The sequence below is a fragment of the Pezoporus flaviventris genome, unplaced genomic scaffold, assembly GCF_033815535.1.
Source record: "Pezoporus flaviventris isolate CSIRO_AGI_PZ_B2104156 unplaced genomic scaffold, CSIRO_AGI_Pfla_v1 ptg000011l, whole genome shotgun sequence".
In the NCBI taxonomy this organism is placed as follows: domain Eukaryota; kingdom Metazoa; phylum Chordata; class Aves; order Psittaciformes; family Psittacidae; genus Pezoporus; species Pezoporus flaviventris.
This window is the reverse complement of record NW_026892559.1, coordinates 3,213,777-3,225,983: the sequence shown is the minus strand read 5'-3', so window position 1 is coordinate 3,225,983 and position 12,207 is coordinate 3,213,777. Positions and strand designations below refer to the sequence as shown.

Sequence of the window (12,207 nt, the reverse complement as noted above, 5' to 3'; positions counted from 1 at the left end):
TAATTTCTATTAATAAGGCTAATCGGCTAAAGTCCTGGCCATTGCTTGCGCTCCTTCCCTCTCCCACATCGACTCTCCCGTGAGGCCTCAGAGCATACAGGGCACTCCGGGCTGGTGAGGTCCCCACAGATCCCGACCCCTGGGATGGCCACAGAAGCATCGTTCTCTGTTTTATTTAAAAAACCCGAATATTTTCCCCAGGACAACAGGCAGAGGAGCAGGGCAGCAGCACTGTCCCTGCCCCTGCCTGCCCCAGGGCTGTGCAGTGAGGGAAGTGGCTGCTCTGGGGGTAAGAAGGGGCAGATGCTGCTACAAAGGGGTCGAGAGCAGAGCGCTGCACAGTGCAGACCCTGTCAGCTGGTTCACAGCGCTGGGAGAGCTCCTGTGACCTCCTCCCTTTGGGGTTCATTCTTCTGGTAGCAAAGGGACTGTTCGGTGAGAGTCCTTCTCTGCCCACAGCAGGGCCAGCAAAGCTTCACCTTTGTCATCCTGCTGGCACTGCCCCATGCTGCGGATGACCTTACCCACCCATCCCTCCACCTCACAGAACAGCAGCATCCCCTCTCCCAGGCCACCAGCACCAGTAACACAACACTTCTCCCATTCAAGTACAGTAACATCACACAGAGAGGGGGGACAGAAGGGATCTGCTGCTGGCTAAAGCATGCCAGGCAGCCCAGTGAAGTCTTGATGACCCAGAGGTAAGGGAGGGGAAAAGAGAGGTTACTCCATGAGTGGTAGCACTAGGTTGCTGCCTAGCTGGGGGCACAGCCCATTTCTTGTATGCCTCCTCCTTCCCTGCTGACATTGTCAGCGGTCTGCAGCCCTGCTTCATCGGATGATGGGTGCTGAGCGGTCGTTGGTGACTGTGGGACGCAGCTTCACTGTGGCAAAGGGGTTGGTACCTCTGGAAGGGGAAAGAAAACAGGCAACCATCAGGAAACCTGCAAAGACCATGCAGGGGTCCCGCTGACCAAGCTAAGGGTACTTAGTCCTGTTGTACAGCCACCTCCATGCTGAGGAGGAGCATAGTAAAGCTTGCTGCTGAGGAGTTTTCTTTCTCCTTAACACACACTCTGCTGCAGGTTCCCATGGGGTTCCCCTTGGGCTTGCCTCAGGGCTCCCTCTTCCATGGGATGTAGGAGGAACACTAGCAAAGGTTGTCCCTTGCAGTAGCACTCCACACTTGTGGCCCCTGACCATCCAAGCAAGGGGTCAGGGAGCAGAAAGAGGCTACAGCACCATCCAGAAACAGGGAGACACCAACCCAACCACAAAGGGAAGGAAAGCAGGGATTTGTGGCAAGTCTCATCTCCACAGACCTGAGTCATCATAGCTAAAAGCCACATTCCTTATGCCTCAGACTTTTCAAAGCAGGCAGAGCTGCATGAATAACATGGCTCCACACTCAGCTGCTCTTGTGGCTCTTCCAGAATGGATGGGAAGGAGCATGGAGGATCCATATGCTGAGGGTGCTCAAGTCCTACCTCATATTACCAAAGACAGGAGAGAGCCTTCCCAGTCAGCAAAGGCCAGAACGTCCCACCTCTCCCTCCTGTCCTAGAAGGTGGATTGTGCGTTGCTTTCCTCCAGGCACTTCCCTGCTCCTCCCATATTTGATAATCCAAAAGATTAAGTTATTATAAAACTGTAATAAAGCCTCCTCTGTCTGATGATTCCAGGGTGGAATTTCACGCCTCACTCACCGTGGGAAGAGTTCAGGGGGCTGGTCAAATATTCCTGATTTCTGCAGTGAAGAGAAAGGAAGCAGTGAGTGATTTGGGGTAGGGAATGGAGAGACACAAGTGGGGCAGGAGACACCGCACACACTGAGGAAGGTTTCACACAACACTGTTCCCTTAGGACACCTTCCTTGGGAAAGATGCCTCGGATCCCTGAAGTGTCGTGTCTGAAAAGCACAGCACACAGTGACAGTCTGAGCTACATTTCACCCTGCCAGCACAGCCAGAGATGCCCCCCCTCGTGTTACTCGCACACTCTGGCAAAGGGTTCATCACATGCTTCCTGTATCCACAGAGAACTCAAGAGCTGTAACTGCCTACCCTACACCACGCACTGCTTGAACATGGACCAACCTGATGGAGAAAGATGGATCTAGGCCCTGTGGCCCTTATTCTTGGCTATTAGATAGTGAAGGATCAGTGACAACTGACCTGCTAAAGCATGCCAGCTTCTGCAGAAAGTCACACGTGGCTATCTGTGTTCCAGTTGGGCAGTCAAACACGCACACATTTACTCCTGGCTCAACTGAAGGACGTCTTGGGTATAAGCTTAGAGTATGGCTGAGCCTTTCCAAGCTTCTAATGAGGCTCAGTTGCTCTGCCATGGTGCTCCAAATGTTCCACACACTTCATTGCCCAACCCCAGGTCTATCCCTACACCCTAGCCCTGGGGATGGGTGAAAACCCACGACCCACAGGGGGTGATAGGCTGCAGATCCTGCTCCCCTCTGTGCTGTGCTGCCTGAGGCTCCCTGAAACCAGAGAGCAGGACATGAAGGGAATAAAGAATAACTAAATATTGCATTTTCCAGTCCTTCAGGCCATGCCTTTGCTTGTAATCTCACACTGGCCTGGAACCAGCAACCAGAGATGAGGTTTCCCAGCCTTCTATGAAACTGAGCAAGTAATGTCCCATGGGCAGCAGTGTTCTTTCCACTCCCAGGTCCTCACCTTTAACTGTCCAAAACTTTAACTGTGTCCTCACGAGTCAATTCCCCACAGCTGGAAGCTCCTCAGTACGCCATGCGTAAGGCATGGATTGACACAACCTGTTCTAAGGCCCTTCAAAATGAGTGTACCCTCAGCCTTTGCCCCTAGCTTTTCCCTTAGCCCAGCTGTGATTTTAACCCAGGCCCTGCTTGAATTTAGATGAGGAGACATATGAAATTCCTCTCCATTTTCTGAAGGGAGAAGAAGGATGGCATCTCTGTTAGCTGGTCACCCAGCCCAGCCTGATCACTCCATGGTCCTACTATTAGCAGAAAGAGGTGCTGCCCTGGAGCCACCAGAAATCAGGCTGGGGGGTCATGGAGAAAAGGGTGGAACTGAAGGATCCCTGCTGAGCAAAAAGAGAGAGAAATGAGAAGGGCAAGGGCACAAACGCAGTCCCTTGTGGGGGCAAAGCGAGGTACTGAGCATCTGCACGCACAAGGCTGACTAGCAGGGGTCACCAGGGTATGGTGGCCTGCGAACAGACTGGGTGAGAAAGGCCAGTGCTAGCAAAACTCCTTAACTCAGGAAGGGAGGAGGTCACACACCAACATCTGGAAGGTGTTTTCCTTTCTCAACAGGCAAATGCAGAGAAGGTGTGTGTTGGAGGATGGAAGTCAGATGTGGCCCACTCCATACACACACCCCCACACCAGGCACTCCTCCTGCACTCACCTTGGAGCCAGAACTGACGGGGGTGACCACCCCACTCTGGTGACTGCTGGCACCCATTGAGAGGGGAGGTGGGTTCGGCAAATGGGGCTGGGAAGTGGCAGGCCAGTAATTGCTAGAGGAAGGAGTGCTGGGACGGTCCAGGATATCGTCCATACTGTGACTGCTTCGCAGTGGGAAGGACCTGAGCAAGAGAAGAAGACAGTGGGGTGAGAGCTGAAGAGCAAGGAATAGGGAGCAGGGTGGCTTCTAGCCACAACATGTATCTGTGGGATGCCTCTGGAGAAAATGCACATGGCTTGGACCGGCACACCCACAAGTGCCTTTGAGAAGATACTGCACGTGTTAGAGGAACCATCTAGGGTAAGCCTGTGAGGTCTCAGGGTGCAGTGAGGTGCTCAGCAGATGCTTCAGCACGGGAGCTCTGCAGCTCTCCCAAAGGCACATCCAAAACAGGTACCCACTGGAGTTAGTGACCTACCAGGAGCCACTCCAGCTCCTGCCTAGCCAATTGCTCTCCAGTTACCTGGTAACTGGCTCCTCCATCTCTCTCGCATCCTCCAGAGGCTTGACATAAGCTTCAGGGAACCAGCCGCACCTAGGGCACAGGAACAGAGACAAATGAAGTCCAGACAGCCACGGTTTGCGGTTCTTCAGACCCAGCTGCCCAGCACTGCTGATCTACACACATCACCCAGGCCACTGTTGCTGCTACCCTGTGTGACAGCGCTTCTGCACATCCTTCACCCCTAGATGGGGCGAAGGGTAGTCACCAGGCTTGGCAAAGGACCCGCTTATCTCAGAAGCTGTGCACAATCTGTGCTCCTGAGAGCAATGCTGGTGCAATGCAGGAAGAGACTCTCTCTGAGCACAGTCACGAGGCAGTCAAGGCCAGAGCACAAGGAAGCTGTGGAAATCCCTTCTCAGGGCAAACCCAGAACCCCCTCTTGTTCATCTCCTATCTGAGTGTGAGCTTCCCTGCAGAGTGCAGTACAGGGACCCCAAGCGGAACAGTCTTGCGCACGGGTGCTGGCTGGCAGTGCCGCAGGGAGTAATTCAGTAAGCAGAGGGTGCAGCAGTTTCCATGCCCTGCCTGTGCAGCAGTTGCAGTGTGAGCTGAGAAACTCCAGGCCTCTCAGGTAACTCCAGCAGTTCACAGCCCTGGGCTGGATCCCATGACAGGAGTTGCTCAGCCTTGCACCCCAGGAGGTGGTCACTGTGCCCCTGGCTCTTCCACCCAAAGCCCCTGGGGCTTCCTTAGGCAGCTCATCCCTGTCCCACTACATCTCTTTGGCTTGGGGAGTCCCCATGACTGAGGACATAGTGAAGTTCCACACATACAGAGTATGAGGCAACACACAGACCGCACCAGGAGCGGAGGGGGGAGATGATTTCGGGTTTAAACCTCCCAGCTCCATACCCAACAAGCCTGCATCAGCCCGATTTACAGCACCAAAGCCACATACGTGGACGAGCCCTCCAGCTTGCCATAGAGCCAGCCGTTCTGCGCCTCCGGCATCAGCACCGTGATGACATCCCCGGGGTCAAACCGTAGCAAGGTCCGGTTGACGCCGGTCGTGTGGGGCACGATAGCCTGCACTCTCGCCATGCCGCTCGTCCTCCTGCCTTCACTGCCGCTGCTTCTGGCCTCGCCAAAGGAACCCGACCGGGAAGTGCGGCCGGTTGGGAGCAAACCTGCGGGGAGGCATCAGAGGGATCTGCCTGGAGCCCGGCATCCTCCTGCAGGACCCACACTGCCTCAAAGGGACCAGTGCTTCCCCAGTGGAACAATTACTCTAGAGGAGGAGTAGATGGCCTTTCTCTACAGGGAGAGAGCAGGGCACAGCATGGGAAAAGCACGGGAAAACATTCATCTTGCAGGAGGAAAATCAACTCAAGCTGAAAATCAAGCTTTGCACTATGTTTCCTTTGGCCAAATGTCTAAAACACACGCACCGCATGCCCTAGCTGATGCTCTGGCTGATGGCCCTCTCCCTGACCCTGCTAGAACAACTGTTTGGGTAAGTCTTCTCTCCCACTGTCCTTTTCTGGGGTTTCTTAAAACATTTTAAGCTGGAATTCCTTAGGAAGAATAAGCAGGTGAGACATGAGGTAAGTGGCTGGGCTGTGGGGCAGGCTAGTATTTCATGTACAGCGTGAGGGAAGGTGTTTGACTCAAATGGGAACTCCAGTAAGAACCAGCCCTCATGGCTCTAGAGAAACTGGAAATTGCACATCTGTGAGTTCCCCACCTCACACAGCCAGGAGTCCTGGCCTTGTCCTGAATGGGCCCTGCTCACCCTCTGGTCGAGCTCACCCTCTGCTTCATTCAGCCTTGCCCTCCAAGCTCCCATAAGCATGGTCTTCCCACCATGTGAAGGAACGTGGCTGAAGACCATTAGTCTGATAGAGTGGTAGACCCTCCCCATCCCCAACCCTGTTCCCTGAGAGGTCCAGCCCCTGCTGGACATGGGTCATACTGGCTGATGGTGTCCTCCGCAGTGGCTGCCTGGGGGGCTCTGGCTGAGGAGACAGTCTCATTTCTGGAGGCTCTGGAGAGAAGATGCTGGATCTACTCCCAGTCATGGAGGAAGTAAAGTCCCCAAGGGGTCGCTGGGGCTGCTGGAAGGAAAGGAGGTTGAATACACATCCACAGTTCAGTGGGAGATGCTCTGAAAGACACACAGTCCCTCTCAGGAAGCCAAACCCAGCAAGTTCCCTCGTTGCTGCCCATGCACACTTTTCCCTTCATCTTGGTCAGGAACGGCCATGGAAGCTGGACAAGCCAGCAAGTATCATGGCTGGCCAAGGACTGCCCTTGCCCTGCAATCTAAAAGGGGCAGTAACAGCTTCACCACCACAGAATCAATCATAGAATCATAGAATCGGATAGTCTGGGTTGGAAAGGACCTTCAAAGTTCGTCCAGTCCAACCCCCTGCACTGAGCAGGAACATCTTCAACTAGACCAGGTTGCTCAGAGCCTTGTCCAGCCTGGCCTTGAATGATTCCAGGGATGGGGCACCTCTCCCCTGTTCCAGGGTTTCACCAAACAAGGTGGAGGCTGTCCATGGGCTCCTCACCATCTCTAGGTGGGTGGGGGTGAGCCGGCCCGATGGATACCCTTGGCCATGACAGGCTCCGAGAAGACCCTGCGAGTGGCTGTTTGAGGGGTTGCGGGTGGCCTCCAGCTGCTCCTTCCACTGCGGTGCCTTGGTCTGGATCATGGCCCGAGCCTGGGGAGGGGAAGAAGAGGAGGTGGTGGACAGGGCAGAAGAGCTGCAGAGGGAGCCAAGGCTGCCACATGCGTTAGATTAGGGACCAGCTCCTCCCACAGTTAGGTTTGTGGGAGCCCCTCGGGAGCACCTTCCACGGTCCCAAAGGCCCTGCTATAAACACCTACATCCCCATTCCCTCTCCCATCACTCACACACCCAGCTAACCCTGTGTCAGCACTATCCTCAGCCCCAGCCATGCTCTCTCTGCCTAGCACAGTCAGCCTGGACTCCACAGCAAGAAGTGAAATCGGGTTTCCTGCCCAGTGCATGCACAGACATTGCTTTCACTGCAGGGGCAGCTCAGCACTGGCTCCCTCCCGCTGCCTGCTCCCCTCCAGCTCTGCTCACCAGCTTGCCAGGCCATACCCTGCTGTAGAACTGGAGGAGGGTGTTGTAGAGCATCTGGTGCTTCTCAGCCAGGAAGCGGTAGCGGCGTTTCTCCTCCAGCTCAGCCTCCCTCTGGCTCTCAGAGACAAACGCCTGCATCTCCGAGCGCAGCCGCATCACATTCTCCTGGGCCACAGGGGAAAGAGGGAAGAAGTGATCAGCATAAATGCAGCAGAGCGGGATCATACGTGGCAGGGGAAGGCCTGAAATGAGTGATCGCGTTTACCAGTTTCCCAGTCCGGCTGCAGTGCTGGAGCAGCACAGAGAAGCTAGAGCAGAGTGCCAGGGATGGAGCCCTCCCACATTAATGCTTGCTAAATGAGGAAAGGGCTTGGCAAGAATGAGCACTGCAGGTCAGCAGCATCCTGTGGAAAAGGAGTTTACTCCTTTCCAGGTACGCCAGTGGCCTTTTGGATGCTGGGGCAAACCCCTTGGCTTTTCAGGAAGGACAAAGCTGCTGAGAAATCATCCCTGACTCCGGAAAAATCCCCCAGTTCTTTTTCCCCTTCCCCTCCCTGTAATCACTGCTCACCTTCATCTCACGGACATTCTTATCACGGGCCCTCTCCATTCTCCACAGCTCTGCCATGCACTTATCCAGGTTAGTGGCTCTGCGTTGGTACTCCAGTTCATACTGCTTCTGGCTCTCCTGTCAGGGAGAAACCAGGCTGGGTGAGAAAACAGAGACCCAGGCACACTGTAATGCAACAAGGGTCATGCTCTGATGGGCGGTTGAACCCCTGAGCGCCTCTGAAATCAGGCTTTACCTGAACCTCTCATAAAAAACACCTTTCTTTACCTTTCTCTTTGCTTTGAACAGTCCCAGAATGCTGATGAACCTCAAGAACTCAGGAGCAAGAACTGGCACCCAGCTCCCCCAGCACTGGGAGCAAAGCCACAGCCTCTGTCTCTCCCTGTGACATGGCCCACCAGCATGTCCAGCTGGGCCACAATGGCACAGGACTCGGACCATGCAGAGGCTGTGGTTTGGGGAAGCTGGAAACTCTGCTTTTGGGATGCTGAGTCTCTCAGCCCCATTGAAGCATTTGGCAAGTCCCACTCCACAAAAAACCTTCATCACTCCATTACCAACCAAACTAGGGAGAGGTTTGGTCTATGACAAGCCCCCTAACTCCTGCTGAGGAAAGTCAAGGAAACACCTCAAGTACTAAAGCAAAAGCCCTTGGAGAGCCCTTGGAGAGGGAAATGAGAATTGAGAAGGGAGGTAATCACTCACACTGATGAACTGTACATCCATTTTGGTGTTCTTCTCCATGTGCTGCAGCAGGTCCACATGAAAGGTCTGAGCCTGGAAGAGGTGAAGGAGCCATCAATCTCATCCCTTCACCATATGGGGAGTTACAAGTGCTGTGGTGAAGAGTGGCTCGTAAAACCTGCAGAGCTGATGACTCCCTTGCCCCCTGGACCCCATATAGAAGCCAGAAATGGGCACATCAAGGCTACTCTGAAGCAGCCTTGGGGACAGCACCCAGCGCCTTCCTAACCATAGGTCACCCTCGAGCTTTGGCACGGGCACAAACAGCAGTGTCTGGAAGGGCTAGCATCCCCTCCACTCCTTCCCATCACTGTGACCCAGGGAAAGAGAGGATGGGAATGCCACATCTTCAGAGCCAGGAACTGCTCAATCCAACACACATCCACCTCCATGCTTATGGAGCGGCGGTGATAGTCCACCAACAGCACCAAACATTGAACAACAGCTGGGCTCTCTGCATGCTGCTCTGTAACACGCATCCGTCACGTGCACCAGGGAGAACGGGGGGCAGGCGCCTGCCAGCAGGCATGTGAGACAGCAAGAGATGGGGTGAACTGGGCAAACGCTGTTGGGTAAGGAAGTCCCTTGATTCCCCACCTGCACCAGCCCTCGGGAAAACCACTCACCACCACTTCCAAATCAGAGCTCAGGACTCTCTGCGTGTTGGACATCTGCATCAGAATTTCACCTGCAGGCAAAGAGCCAGGAGAAGGTAGGGAAGTCCAGCAGCCATTTCCTTGTGTGCCCAAGGAGGCAGACTGGCAGTGTGCCACTCAGGCTGATGATACACGGGTGTGAAAGTCCAACAGCTATCACAAAGCACCATTCTCTGCTCCCTGCACGAGGCCGGCAGCCTTTCTTCCCAGGGCTCAGCTCCACTACCACTCCCTAGGCACCATCAGAGCGGGATTGCCTGAGCCCATGAGGCTGCCAGACCAGTGCTCTGTTACAGCTCCATGTGCTGGCAGGGTGCTGGGTTTCTGCTCTGTCACAGCACCTATGGATCCCATTTCTAACCCCAGTGGCACCCCAGCTGCGGTGCATGGTTCTGGGTGTCCTACAGGAAGGCAGCTACAGCAGTTGCTGCTGTTTGGAACTAGATGAGCTTAAGGTCCTCTCCAATCCTAGCTATTCTATGATTCTGTGATGCTCTGCATGGTCCTGATTCACTGGTGTTGGTATCATGAAACTGGGAAAGGAAGAGACTAATGACAGGAAGCACAGGAGCTAGCTGGATGATGCAGATGACTGTAGGAGTCGCTATAGAAGCTTATTATTAAAATGATTAGCAATAGAGCAATTTCCTGAGCATATTTTCAGCAGCCATCATTAGGCTATGGAATTATTTGCCCTTCAGCTCCAAGCTGCCATTTCTCTTGCTGCAGGCTCAGGAGGACAACATCCCACCAGCTATTGTCAATCCACGTTCTCCAGCTTTTCCCTCACACCTGCAAGGAGAAAACTGGTTCCTCCAGCTCTTAGGGCAGCAAGGACTGGTTTCCGTGAGAGGTCCATTGCTGGAGGTACATCCCAGCAGCTCAGTCATTGATCTCAGAGGGATACAGGAGAGAGGGCTGGAGCCTTGGGCTGTTCAAGGGCATACAATAAATGTGACTCTAACCACCTAGACAGGGCCTGGCACTGGGAGACACCATTTAGAGGAGCTGTCTTCCTTTCCCCAGTACCTAGAAAGGGACCAGGTAAGGGGGAAGGCCAAAAGCATGTAACTGTGGCTCATCACAGGACAGAGAATCATAAACAGGAGAGCCTTACCCAGCATGTGTGAGGTGGAGCTCTGCAGCGCTTGCTCCCCAATCTTTTCAATAGCCTTAAAATACACTTCAGCTGCTTTGGATAATGCTGTGAGGAGAGGAGAGGAGTGGTAAGGATCTGGCCTGCCTTATCACCATCACCAGCCCCAGCAAGCAGTGCACAGGACAGCCACCCTCTGGTACCTCACTTATAGGCAAGGGCATCCCATTTCTCCCAATCTATGCCTAATAATAGCAGTGGGTCCTGGAGCAGAAGAGTACTTAAGGGCAGCACAGGACATTTAAGAGTAGGGGGACCAGCAACTTTGTCCTGGGTGATGGCACAGTGGACAGCCGGGATGGATGTGGAGCAGCTTGATCTGGCTCTGCGGGACCCCACTCACCGTGGAAGGCACGCAGGTAGTTGTTTCCCAGGTACACCAGGTTCTCCAGCGCGGGGTTGAACTGCTCCAGGATACTCTGTGCCAGGCAGAAGCACGTGAACACCAGTATGAGCCACGCTTCAGAGACCTCAGCAGGTCAATGTCCTGCTGTGGCTCAGCTGCATGCAGCAGGGACACAGCTCCCACAGCCACAACCTGGATAGCCGCGGTGATGTGCAGCCCTGCTCAAAGTCAGCTCCTGCACCAGAGGGACCTTCGGGTGCCCCCAGTCCTCTCCAGCCAGCCAGGAGAGGAGCAATACCAGAGGGCGAGGCAGCCTGCTGCACAGCCAAGTGGTCACCTGATGGTGGCTTTCTCCCAGGGCCCCACAGCCACTGCAGATGGGAGGATAATTCAAGGGGATCTGAGCAGCCTTTTCCCCTCACTCCATCACCTCAATATTTATTATCCAGGCGTGTACATGACTTTTTCCTGGCCAGGATGTGGTGCACTGCCAGACTCAGCAGCTTAATTAAGAGAAGGGATGGACTGCACCAGACCACCCTCTATGCTCTTCCCTGCTGTATTCATCAAAGGTGTTTATTGCCTATAGCAGAGATTCTTTCTTTTCTTTCTCCCCGTCCTCACCACCTTGGTACAGCACTGAGGGGCACAGGGAAGGAATTGTGAGATCAGACTGCTCTTTCCAGCAAGGAGGAAAACAGCTGACTGAACATTTCCTTCCTGCCAGCAACCAAGGTGTGTTATCCTGAAGAATACCATGAACGCTCCATGTCCGAACCACACTGCTTACCCAGTTCCTTCCCAGATCTGCCTTAAGACCCACACCACCTTCCCCTTCTGCTAGCCTTTTGCTCTCAAGCACAGCGCAGAGCCCACAGGAGCTGCTGCTACCCTGGGGAAGGGATAGAGCCCTTGGCTGTCCACCCAAGGGAGAAAACGGCTCTTTTCCTCCCACCCATGCATCTCCCCTAGGCAGACAGGAGCAGTCTTTGGTGCCAGCACTCACCTTATAGATGGAGATGGTGGATCTGTAGGACAGGTCCATCTCTGGAGCCTTTTCCCCTCTTCGAGAGGAAGAAGGAATAAAGAACAGCACAAGGTACTATCCTGGCCTGGAGGACTCCACTTCTGCACAGCCGGCTGGATGGAAAGAGGCCGTTGCTGGCAAGGAAGAAGAGCAGGAAGACACAGCCGCGGTACAAAGGGAATGGAGCTCTGCTGGAGTTTAATAATTCACCAGCCAAGAGGCTGGAACTTGATCTCTGGAAGTAACCGGACTCTTGGGGAGAGAGGAATCCTGCGACAGCCAGCAAGGGCATGTGAGCCCTTCCCTGCATTATTGATGGCCGGGCTGGTACCCAGCTCTGCCTGCCTCGACACCTGCAGAGCCAGCCACCTGCCAGAGAAACCGCCTTATGGCTCGCTGCCTCCCTCACTGCCACCGTTCAAGGTGGCTTTGCTCAGCTCGATGTGCTGGAGGAGCATTCTCGGTCTCTCACAAAGACACCTCATGAGTCAGGAGATCCCTGTTGGCTTGCAATCACAGGTAACAAATGGCAGCAGGCAGAGGGACAGGAAAGCTCAGAATGGGTTCCACCTCTTCCCTGCCTGCTATTCCCCCAGCCATCAGCCCGTTGGCTCTTTATCTCTGTCCCACACCCAACGAGACTCCCTAATGGCAGGCATAACCTTGTGCCTGAACCCTC

The 12,207-nt window shown here is 54.3% G+C and overlaps 1 protein-coding gene across 4 annotated transcripts; it reads right to left on the bottom strand.

Annotated features, from left to right (window-relative positions):
* Window positions 1–219: 219 nt before the first annotated feature.
* BAIAP2L2 (BAR/IMD domain containing adaptor protein 2 like 2) lies at window positions 220–11,951 on the bottom strand. Of its 4 annotated transcripts, none has more exons than XM_061450820.1 (14): window positions 11,508–11,950; window positions 10,499–10,574; window positions 10,117–10,203; window positions 8,970–9,031; window positions 8,305–8,376; window positions 7,600–7,716; window positions 7,047–7,193; window positions 6,486–6,638; window positions 5,885–6,023; window positions 4,871–5,099; window positions 3,931–4,002; window positions 3,408–3,588; window positions 1,707–1,747; window positions 220–907 (listed from the first exon to the last, which is right to left on the bottom strand). In XM_061450820.1, the coding sequence occupies exons 1-14, from the start codon at window positions 11,544–11,546 to the stop codon at window positions 832–834; spliced, it is 1,491 nt and encodes a 496-aa protein (XP_061306804.1). In that variant the 5' UTR covers window positions 11,547–11,950; the 3' UTR covers window positions 220–831. The 4 variants fall into 4 exon arrangements, with proteins under 4 accessions (XP_061306804.1, XP_061306805.1, XP_061306806.1 ...); XM_061450821.1 differs by having other exon boundaries at window positions 3,426–3,588; XM_061450822.1 differs by lacking the exons at window positions 220–907; window positions 1,707–1,747 and having other exon boundaries at window positions 2,758–3,588; window positions 10,499–10,656; window positions 11,508–11,951.
* Window positions 11,952–12,207: the final 256 nt, after the last annotated feature.

Coding starts and splice junctions, on each gene's coding strand:
- BAIAP2L2 (XM_061450819.1), bottom strand. CDS start 11,546: ATGGACCTGTCCTACAGATCCACCATCTCCATCTATAAG. Junction 8,377..8,969: donor GCTCTGATTTGGAAGTGGTG/GTGAGTGGTTTT, acceptor CACCTCTTCCAG/GCTCAGACCTTTCATGTGGA. Junction 7,194..7,599: donor AGAATGTCCGTGAGATGAAG/GTGAGCAGTGAT, acceptor CCTGTGGCCCAG/GAGAATGTGATGCGGCTGCG.